General features: G+C 41.6%; 1 protein-coding gene across 1 annotated transcript in view; it reads right to left on the bottom strand.

Moving 5' to 3' along the window:
• LOC145356590 (cytoplasmic phosphatidylinositol transfer protein 1-like) overlaps nucleotides 1–12,066 on the bottom strand; it is a 348,840-nt gene that overhangs the window by 49,850 nt on the left and 286,924 nt on the right. The window contains exon 5 of the mRNA XM_080209373.1: nucleotides 2,189–2,260. Coding sequence (XP_080065499.1) covers nucleotides 2,189–2,260 — 72 coding nt within the window. The remainder of the gene's footprint in view (nucleotides 1–2,188; nucleotides 2,261–12,066) is intronic.

Below are 12,066 nucleotides of genomic sequence, written 5' to 3'. Positions count from 1 at the left end.
ATTAAGACCTTAAGATGTCGCAAACTGCAAAATCTAAAGGTCAGTGATGTATAAAGGCCTTGTTGTGTCATATTCTTGAAACAAACAAAGGTCATATCTCTGTAACATATGGAATAGGGAGTAATTTTCTAAATGCATGTAGGCAAAAGGGAAACCTTGCTGGCCATCATCCCAGTCCAACACCAGCATCTCCACCTCATCTCAGAATGTCAAAGGTGTACTGTGCTTTTCTGATGAGCAAAATCAATGCACAAGTTTCTCCTTCATCAGTATATATTCTGAAATATCAGCCACATAATGTACAAATAAGTGACCAGTGGTTTTCAGTAAGGTTTTGTTAGGTGTTGGTGCACAGAAAGGAAAGTGACTCCAAGGGAAGGGATTTTCTGTCCTCCCTGCGGCACCATTGGTTGTTGCATGACACTGGGAAACTCGCAGCAGTGGTGCGACAGCAGAAGATCCCACTGGATAATTTATAGTAGGATCTAATAAAGTCCAATTGTATACTGCATCACAGTCATTACAGCACACTTCTGCATTGTGGATTTTCATGGCACTGATATGATCTACTGCACTGCATATTAAATTGCAAACACTGTTTCTCTTTCATTGGAGGGCTCTCCTGTACCTTAATCTTAACCACTCCTATACTACTGTAAACAACTGCCATTGCACAGTCTCTGAGCTGTCACATATTCAGTATTAATAACAGCTGGGGTTAATGTACCTAGTAAATTTCAACACATTAACCTCAGCTGTTATTATATCTGTCTTGCATCTCTGCATTTACCATGTAGATCACCTACAGTAGCAGTCCCCTGTCTGTTAATAATTATAGTACTCTACTTTATCTCAGTATTTACAGCATTCCTGTTATTGCAGTGATCTTATGCATCAGGCACTGTCGCACTTTTTGTGATCTCAGTCATTAGATATTACCTTGTATCTTGGTCATACATCATTCCCATTTATCTCAGTCGTTGCAGTGTTTCATTGTGTCTATGTCATGATAATGTTTTCTGTGCTTCAATCATTACAGCACACTCCTATAATTATAGTCATTACAGTACACCCTGCATTATAGTCATTGCACACATTTATGCATCACAGTCATTACAGTGCACCCCCATACCACAATCATAATAGCATATCCCTGTACTGCAGTCTTTACACCATACCCCTACACGGTAGTCCCCACAGCACAATCCTATATCATAATCATCACAGCATAGCCCTGTATTGTCGTCAATACAGCATTCCTACATCTGTTATTGCAGATATTTCTTGTATCTCAGTCACAGTGTAATACCTCCTGCATCTCCAGTAGTGCCATATTCTTCTGCAACCAATTTTAATGTAATACTAATTGACCTTGTTGCTTGTTCAAATATCCCAAAGCCTTGTACACTATTGCACCAAAAGATAGCATTGTTTGTAGAAACAAAGTCACAGCCTTGCAAGTTTTTCCTCTTCGAGTGTGTATCCAACTCCCTGTTGAAAGTTACTTTTTCAGTGATTTCCACTAACCCTTTACCTAATTCATTCCATATTGTAACAATTAAACATATGAAGAGTTGGGGGTTGGAAGGAAAGGGAAAACTGTAGACTGGTACTAAATTTGTTTATAATTGATTAAGCTGATTGGATTTGTGTTTACTTAATGGAGAATAATCTATACGTCTATACTATAATAATGAAATACTTTATAGATTTTTACTTTTAAAGCTACTATTTCTGTATTCTCACTGCACCCACACACTGTTCTTTTGAGAGTGCCCCCCACGCTGATGGAAAAAACATCAAAGTCATGGAAGCCAAAACAATGATAACAAACATGAATTGCTTGTAATGTTTTCCTTTATGGGGAAATCTAGAACCAGGGGACGGAGTTTCAGAATAAGTGGTCTCCCATTTTAGATGGTGACGAGGATGAATTTCATCCTGTGAATCTTTGGAATTCTCTACTTTAGAGAGAATTTTAGGTTGTTCCATCGAATAGATTCAACACAGAGTAAGACAATTTTTTGATCTAGAAGTGAGTCAAGGGTTTTGGGGACAGGCAGGGATGTGGAGTTGAGGCCATGACAGATCACCACTTTATTGAATGACAGAGCAGGCTTGAGGAACCAAATAGCCTATTCCTATTTCTTACGTTTTTTAAAATTACTGCAAAACATTGGATACTTACATTATCATTTGATCCATTGTTATCTTCATATTTTGTTTCTATATGAATGAAGAACTTAGGTAAAAAGGAGCACTGAAAAACAAAATTAATTGAATTAATCACCTTTTTGTTAAAATTCATGGCAAAACAATGTGATTTGTGGAAACATAAAATGGTAGTTGGTGGACATTCCTTAATGAGTTTAAATAAACAAGCCTAAAGTCCTAATTACCTGAAAGTTCACCACAGAATCACTGGTTTAAGCCATTTCTGTAGGATCTCCATTTTTCTTCTGCTGAAGTTGCCACAGACGTCAGGAGAAATCCATGGAAATTCAACCGTAGTGTTTATGTTTAGAAATCACTATTTTTAAGTTTATATATTCACTATTTCAAGCTTTTAAACTTTCTAAAATCAGGTCCGTTGTACGTTAGTAATCTCATTCCTTATCCATCCAATTTGATAGCTCAGTAGCTCAGAGATAGGCTGGTTAGTTTAAGGTCTGTTGTAGGTAAGATGTTAGAATCCGTCATCAAGGAGGAAATAGCGAGGCATCTTGAGGGGAATTGCTTGATAGAGCAGACGCAGCACGGTTTCGTTAAGGGGAAGTCGTGTCTGACAAATTTATTGGAGTTTTATGAGGATGTGTCTAGGGCGGTGGATAGAGGAGAGCCGGTGGATGTGGTCTTTCTTGATTTTCAGAAGGCGTTTGACAAGGTACCTCACAAGAGGTTATTGCAGAAGGTAAGGGGGCATGGAGTTGGGGGTAGGGTGTTAGCGTGGATAGAGGATTGGTTGTCAAATAGGAGACAGAGAGTGGGGGTTAATGAGTGCTATTCGGATTGGCGGTTGGTGACTAGTGGAGTGCCCCAGGGGTCGGTGCTGGGGCCTCAGCTATTTACCATTTATATAGATGATCTGGAGGAGGGAACCGAGTGTATGGTGTCGAAATTTGCTGATGACACCAAGATTGGTGGAACGGCAAATTGCGCGGAGGGTGTGGAGAGTCTGCAGAAGGATCTAGATAGGCTGGGCGAATGGGCCAGGAAATGGCAAATGGAATTTAATGTTGGCAAGTGCGAGGTGGTCCACTTTGGTAGGAAGAATGGTAGGAAGGACTATTACTTACGGGGCGAAAAACTGCAGCAGGCGACGGTGCAGAGGGACCTCGGGGTCCTTGTGCGTGAGTCACAAAAACCAAGCCTGCAGGTGCAGCAGGTGGTCAGGAAGGCTAATGGGATGCTGGCCTTCATAGCGAGGGGGATTGAATATAGAAGTAGGGAGGTCTTGCTGCAGCTGTATAGGGCATTGGTGAGGCCGCAGCTGGAGTACTGTGTGCAGTTTTGGTCGCCGTACTTACGCAAAGATATTTTGGCCTTGGAGGGAGTGCAGAGGAGGTTTACTAGGCTGATACCGGAGTTGAGGGGGTTGAGCTATGAGGAGAGGCTGAATAAACTAGGCTTGTACTTGTTAGAGTTTAGAAGAATGAGGGGAGATCTCATTGAGACGTATAAAATGATGAATGAGATGGATAGGATAGAGGTGGAGAGGCTCTTCCCGCTCAGAAAGGACAGTAGGACTAGGGGGCACAGCCTCAAGATAAAGGGGGGCGGTTTAGAACGGAGTTGAGGAGGAACTTCTTCACTCAAAGGGTGGTGAATCTCTGGAATTCTCTGCCCGTTGAGGTGGTGGAGGCTGCCTTGCTAAATATTTTTAAGACGCGGGTTGATGGGTTTTTGATAAGCGAGGGGATTAAGGGTTATGGGGAGAGGGCGCGAATGTGGAACTGAGACACGACAGATCAGCCATGATCTTATTGAATGGCGGGGCAGGCTCGAAGGGCTGGATGGCCTACTCCTGCTCCTATTTCTTATGTTCTTATGTTCTTATACCCTTGCTCTAAGAGCAGAATATGCTTAGATGATGGCAATATTCTTGACAGCCAGTCCTCAGGAGGCACAGTGACTACGTCCCTTCCTGATTTTGTAAACCTCTCTCCACTGCAGAGAACGACCACTGTCTTTATTTGCTGAACTCAATCATGGACAGAGCAGACAGGGAATCAAATCTCCATCTATCCCATTCTATTTCAGTGAGCATCACACCATCATGCTACACTGCTTTCAAATTTTCATACTGTTAGGTAACATACAGAGAAAAGCTTATTTAAAGGTAATTGAAGTTTGGCACCATGAAGCACAAGATTTGGAAAGAATCATTCGTTAACTGCTTCCATATCAGAATATTTCCTGTAATTCCAAATCAGAATGAATATTATTTTTGATGCACCAGTAAATTTTCCATGGTTTAGTCCAAAGCCAGTTAATGAATATAAGCTTACTATATACAAAATGGTGAGAGTTGGATCAGTCTTCAGACACGGGCCGGAATTTTACCATTTGATGGGTGGACAATGGAAAGGCCCGTTAACCTCAGGTGGGATTTTACAGTTTCAGGATGAGTGAGGCTGTAAAATCCCACCATGCTAATAAGATCCATCGAGTGGCGAGGACCTGTAATAACTTTTCATTCATGGGATGCATGATGGCATTTCTGGCAAGTCCAGCATTTACTTCGCATTTCTAACTTCCCTTGAAAAGGTGAGCCACATTTTTGAACTGCCACAGTCCTTCTGATGTAAGTACAGTCACAGTGCCTTTTGGAGGGAGTTCCAGAATTTTGACCCAGTGACAGTGAAAGAATTGTGACTTAATTTTAAGTCAGGATGGTGTTTGACTTGGAGGAAACTCGCAAATGGTGGTGTTTTCAAACTTCTGTTGTCCTGTCCTTCTACATGGTAAAAGTTGTGGGTTTGGAAACTGCAGTTAAGAAAGCCTTAGAGAGTTGCTGCAATGCATCTGTTAGATGGCATACTGCAGCCACTATATGCCACTGGTGAAGGGCATGGATTTTTAAACTGGTGGATGGGGTGAAAATCAAACAGGTTGCTTTGTTGTGAATGAAGTTGGAAATATTGTGGTGACAATGGTAAATATTCATACAAAAACTCAATTAAAAACCATGGCAACAAAAAAAACTTGTGATTTGGACATGTGTACATTTTGCTCCATTTTAAAAATGTAAATGGAATCTCCTCTTCAAGTTTTATCTGATAGGCCCTCATAGTCAAATTATGTAGGAGTATTTAACATTTAAACTAAAAAATCAAGTAAAGTAGAAATGTAAGTGAACTGAAGCAAAGTTAACCAGCACAAAACAATGCAGTTATAGTATATCATGCCTAAACACTAGCCACAGGACTACAAAGTTTCAGCTTTAAATTTCCCTTCCAACATTTCCATCTCTTAGGCTACTGCAGGAAAAAGAAAATAAGCAATAGGGAACAAAAATATTTTTTCAAAATAATAAAACACACGCAGATCATCTCAAGGTGGAATATTTCTCCATAAAGAATGTTATATTTCAACATACCTGATACATATTAAAAAGAAAAATGATCTGCATTCATTTGTAAAGATGTACACGTCTGGCTCTCTCACAATTAAAGAAAACCTGTGAGTGAACCAATCACAGCTCACATAATAGTTCTGTGTCTTGTCTGTGAGGGTGAGCTAAAAATAACTTGCTATTCAAATCAAGCCTTACAAAGGCTGTCAGATCTATTTGCTCCTTGTGAAATAAATGTCAATATTCCCCACTCCAGCTGTTCCTTCCTAAGGAATCATGACATCAAATTAATTCACCTTCAACATCCCTGGTTTTAGGCCTTGTATTCAGTCTGCCAATCCACAAAAGTTGCCAGAAAGGTAGGTTTGGTACATACACTTAAGCGCAGCTGGAATTTAAATGACATTATTAACATTAAAATAAAAATCACAATAAAAGTACATTAAAATGGATAAATCTGCAGTGTAAATGTTTACTGAGAAACAGTATGTGACCTGTCAGCATCTAATTAGCATATGAAAAAAATTAGCATATTCAAAATCTTATGGGAAGTATTAGTTATTTTGCATCAGATCTGAAAAGGTATTATGGATTAATAGTTGGCTCCAACAGTGAAAGGAAGAAAGATTGGTGGTAGTGAGAGAGACTACAGTACTTAAATTAACTTTAATGTTATGTGGCAAGTGTCATCATGACTTGCCTTCATAAAATCAGTCATGTAAAGGCTCTGGGCTGGAAACGCTGACACACAGAATAAAAGGACAGTTTTGTGTGAGTTCCATAAAATATCAATCCTCACCAGTAGCAAAGGAATCTAGGATTTTTAAATTTGAAAAGCTTGACAATTTTCAGATTTGAATAGCATTGGGAAGGTATGTAGTTTCTCACCAAAGACGACTGAGGGAGATAGATTAAGGAAAAGGCAGCGTGGCCTGACAAGGCATCCATATTTGCAGCATTTTCATTGGATATGAGAAGAAGTATAAGGTAAGAAAGTAAGTTGGGAAGAGGACATAAGGAGGCCACAAAAGGATATGGATAAGTTAGGTGAGTGGGCAAAGACCTGGCAAATGAAGAATAATGTGAGAAAATGTGAAGTTCTCCATTTTGGCAGGATGAATAAAGAGTCATATTATTTCAACAGTGTGAGATTATAGAGCTCTGAGATGCAGAGGAACCTGGGATTCTAGTGCATGAATCACTGAGAAAGTTTAGAATGCAGGGGCAGCAAATAATGTGACTCAGGTTGGCTGAAATCTTTGCAGGGGGTCCTAACATAAGACTGGTATGTGCTACCTCTCTAAAAAAGGGCTGCATTCAATTATTTATTTATGTTGATTGTAAGAATAGAAAAACAAAATGTTTAAAAGGCATGTTCACAGGATTGGGTGTACTCAAGGACATTCTTCTGGGGGAGGGTGAACAGCCAGAGGTCATCATCCACAGTGGTAACAGTAACATGGGTAGGAAGAGGAATGGGGTCCTGAAAGCAGATTTTAGGAAGTAAGTAAAAAGCAGGACCTCAAAATCAGTAACTGTGCTAGTGATCAAAGGAATAGGAGGATCGAGCGATTGAACACATAGCTGGAGAATTGGTGCTGGAAGGAGGACATAAAAATTCTGAGGCATTGGGACTGGGTCTTGGGGCAGATGGAATCAGAACTAAAATCCTGGTGGGGAGATCTGTTAGTGCTTTAGGGTAGGGTTTAAACCTGATTGGCAAGGGGATGAGAACCTGAGAAGGATTTCAGATTGTAGGGAAACAAAACTGCTAACAGGAAGTAGGAAAGCAGGAAGCAAAATTAGAAGTCAGTTGAAACACAGACAAGCATCAAAGCAGAAATACATTAAAAAGACCAAGGCATGGGCACTCTACCTGAATGCATGCAGCATGACAACATGATAGATGAATAAAGGTGCGAATAGAGTTAAATGGTAATAATTTAGTTGCCATACAGAGATGTGATTACAGAGTGACCAGGACTGGGAACTGAATATTCAGGGATATTTGTCATTTAGAAAGAAATTAGGAGAAAAAGAGGTGAAATAACACTGTTAATAAGGAACAGGGTCAGTACATTAGTAAGACAGGATTTTAGCTCAAAGAGTCAAGATGTAGACCCGATTTCCCCTGCCCCCTCACTGAGATGTGTTTTATGGCAGCAGAGGTAGCCTGTCATTGGCCGGTAGCAGGATTTTCTGATCCTGTCACAGCAAAGGGGTCTCTCATTATTCAACTCTTCCGTTGTTGGGGAACCTTCAGCAGAGGCTCGCTGTTGGTGGGACCCAACAATATCACTGGAGGAAATGGTCAGAAAATCCTGCTCCATAGAATCATTTGAGCTAAAAAACAGCAAAGGGCATTGGTGGGAGTTTACAGGCTGTTGTTGGTTATAAGGTACCAGGAAAAGTGATAAAGGATTCGGATCAATTTCGAAGCCAGTGTCAGGAAGCTGAGGTAGTTGTAAGTAATCTATACTTGTATTGTTGGATATTAGAAATGAAGCATAGATTTAAGTGAGTTTAATTTAATGTTTCTGTGTAAAAACGATAACACTCTAGTTACATTAATGTTAAATAGTGTTTTTGCATTTTTGGGGATGTTTGGTTTCAGTTCAAACAGTATCTGAATTGTCGATAAAAAGTTTATGATGTGAAAAGTAAGCACAAGTTTGGAGAAAGAATGAGCTGTTGATTAACAACAAAGGACCACCTTCTAGATTAGAAAGGTTGTTTGAGTTTAATTTTAAATCAAACCTATAGCAATCAGAGCTAAGAACCTAGAGTGGGAACAGCTCTCTCAGCTCTGTGAGAAGAAAAACCATACCATGAACATAGAACATAGAACATTACAGTGCAGAACAGGCCCTTCGGCCCACGATGTTGCGCCGACCAGTTAAAAAACAATGACCCTCTAACCTAAACCAAACCCTTACCATCCATAAACCTATCCACGGATCTCTTAAATGCCCCCAAACTAGGCGCATTTACAACTGCAGCAGGCAGGGCATTCCAATCCCTCACCACCCTCTGGGTAAAGAACCTACCCCTGACATCCGTCCTATAACTACCACCCCTTAATTTAAAGCTATGCCCCCTCGTGCTAGCTTTCTCCATCTGAGGAAAACGGCTATCACTGTCCACCCTATCTAAACCTCTAATCATCTTATATGTTTCAATAAGGTCCCCTCGTAGCCGCCTTCTTTCTAACGAAAACAACCTCAAATCCCTCAGTCTCTCCACATAGGACCTCCCCTCCATACCAGGCAACATCCTGGTAAACCTCCTCTGCACCCTCTCCAAAGCCTCCACATCCTTCCTATAATGTGGGGACCAGAACTGCACACAATACTCCAAGTGCGGCCGCACCAGAGTTTTGTACAGTTGCAACATGACGCTGCGGCTCCTAAATTCAATCCCCCTAATAAACGCCAAGACACCGTATGCCTTCCTAACAACCCTATCTACTTGATTCCCAACTTCCACGGATCTATGTACAGATACACCTAGATCCCTCTGTTCATCCACACTATTCAGAGTCCTACCGTTAGCCCTATACTCTACACATCCGTTATTCCTACCAAAGTGAATTACCTCACACTTTTCCGCATTAAACTCCATCCTCCACTTCTCGGCCCAGCTCTGCAACTTATCCAAGTCTCCCTGTAGACTAAGACACCCTTCCTCACTAACTACCACACCTCCGACTTTGGTGTCATCAGCAAATTTACTAATCCACCCAACTATACCCTCATCCAGATCATTTATAAAAATTACAAACAGCAGTGGCCCCAAAACAGATCCCCGAGGCACACCACTCGTAACTGAACTCCATGTCGAATACTTACCATCAACCACCACCCTCTGTCTCCTATCCGCCAGCCAATTCCTAATCCAATTTCCTAGATCACCTTCAATCCCATACATCTGCAATTTCTGCAGAAGCCTTCCATGGTGAACCTTATCAAACGCCTTACTAAAGTCCATATATACCACGTCAACTGCCTTACCCCCATCCACCTCTTTGGTCACTTTCTCAAAAAACTCAATAAGGTTAGTAAGGCACTCAATAAGGTCAGTAAGGCACTAACCTTAATTCCTAAAGGAATTAGTTCTAGAAACCTGAGAATGAAGAGAAGTTTCCATGAAGATTGAAGTAAAAAAGAGTAAAGAGGAACAACTGCCATTGGACCAGGGTACTACTGTTCATTTAAGTTAAAGTCAGAGCTGAAAAGTGCAGACCCGGTAGCGATAGCTAGTGAAAAGCCAGTGCTCCTAAGATTGATGATATCTCACTATAGCCGATGAAGTAAAAGGTTGAAGCAATTGGTGTTAGATCCTTGAGAGACTGTGAAAGTTTGAATGGTCCTGGCTATTCAAAAACACTGGAATACTGAATGGAGTGTTTGAAAATAGCGATTGATCCTTGTTGAAAACAGCTGAGGCAAAGCATTATTTGAAAGAAGGTTCTGTCTGTTTGAGAGTGGAGTTTGGAAACATTTAGGAAGAAGCCAGAGTCCAGTGAGATCAGTTGGTTTAGATGTAATACATCGGGGGAGGGGAGGGGGAAGAGAGGAAGAGGAGTTTTAAGGAGCAATCCACAGAAGATCGTTTGAATGGCATCTACCATTTGGTTTCAGAATGGGATGTTGTCAGACCACAGCTACCTTGTTGGTTTACAAGGGCTGTAGGTGGAATCTTCTGATATTTTTTCCAAGTGTCGGATTCAGCGAGAAAATCCCACTGATGATTTGCATTAAAAATCAGCTACTTTAAAAAAATGTTCATGAGTTTCACGTCACGCCCATGGCAGCTGCCATTTTTGATTCACTCACCCCGGCATCAATTGAGCTTAGCAATTGGGGGTCTCACCTTTTAAACACCTCCCCAGCGCTTGCTCAAAGTCCAATCACAGGGATGGCAACCTGGAAGACAGTTCCATGATTTCCAGAAGGAGCCCTGACAAAAGTGCTGGAGCTGGAGAAGGCGGGGGGAGATCATCCACCCTCGAGTGGGCAGAACGCCTGCCAGCAAGGTTACCAATCCTGTGTGGATTGCAGCACCCGTGTGTGCCAGTTCGCTAAATAAGAGGATGGGGATCGAGTACTGGAAGGAGATGAATGAATTTCTTTGTGCAGTCAGGGTCAATGACCCTTCTCATTTGTCTCCATACACTCATGAACACAACCATCACACTACCACAGGGAACTCATGCACAGCCACATCATGGGATACCAGCACTTGCCTGCTGTCCCCACATTCCCATTCCCCCGAGTAGATCTCCTTCTCCTCACATCTCTGCTCCCACTCAGCTACCATGCATACTAGGAATCTTTACCATCTGGCCCAGCACACATCCTACCTACACTCTCTTCCCATCTGTTTCAATGCAGGACATGCTTGAGTGGCAAGAGTGAGCACAGCTGGCTGGTACATCCTCAATCCCCTTGCAGAGAGGCTGGCAGCTCAATGGTTGTCCCCCCTCCCATTGTAATGACACAGCCATATTGATGTAATCCTGATCATGCTCCCCTCCCTTGCCCCCAACCAAGGCTAACAGACAGGACTACAAAAGGCCAGGGACAGGGAATTCTGTGGCGAGTAATGCATTTTCTGACTCCCCCAAGCCTATCCACCATCTGTAAGCCACAAGTCATGAGTGATAGAACACTCCCTACTTGCCTGGATGATTGCAGCTCCAACAACACCCAAGAAGTCTGGCATCATCCAGGACAAAGCAGCCCACTTGATTAATAGTTCCATCCACTACATTAACATTCACTCCCAGTAATGGTAGCAATATGTAGCATTGACAAGATGCACAGCAGCAACTCACTAACGGTCTTTCGATAACGCCTTCCAAACGTCCAACCTCTTCACATAAAGGGAAAAGGCAGCAAATGCAAGGAAATGTCACTGCCTCGAAATTTGTCTCCAAGCCACACATCATCCTGATTGGAACAATATCACCATTCCTTCACTGATACTGATTTGAAAACCTGGAACTCTTTCCTAACAGCACCGTGGGGGTACGTACACCAGATGGACTGCAGAGGCTCTACCACCTTCCCAAGGGCAATTAGGGATGGAAACAAACGTTGGCCTTGCCAGTGGTGCTCACATCAAAACGCGTGTACAGCTCTCGAATTAATTTGCAAATTTCATACTTGGCTGAGCACTGAGTTCTACAGAGGCAGTAGCTTTTCAGAACCTTTAAAATTAATCTTATCTTTGCACTGGTAAACCTAACCTTTATGGGAAGATAAGGTCAGAACCATTCACCAAAAACTGTAAACCTTTGCTAGCTTATTTTTCTTGTTACAGTTGGGTGTTTCACCACAATGGATATTTTCCACACAACTATTGCTGGGCAGTTCTACCCTCAGATCATCTGTCATGGTGATGATAAACAAAAACAGTAATTCATTGATTCTTGAAAACAGTGCTTTTAATATTTATAACTTTTCAAATGTAATCACAATCCTCAAAAT

The sequence above is a fragment of the Carcharhinus amblyrhynchos genome, chromosome 21, assembly GCF_965287045.1.
Source record: "Carcharhinus amblyrhynchos chromosome 21, sCarAmb.v2.hapA, whole genome shotgun sequence".
NCBI lineage: Eukaryota > Metazoa > Chordata > Chondrichthyes > Carcharhiniformes > Carcharhinidae > Carcharhinus > Carcharhinus amblyrhynchos.
The sequence above is the reverse complement of the archived record's forward strand: the minus strand, read 5'-3'. Positions and strand labels throughout refer to the sequence as shown.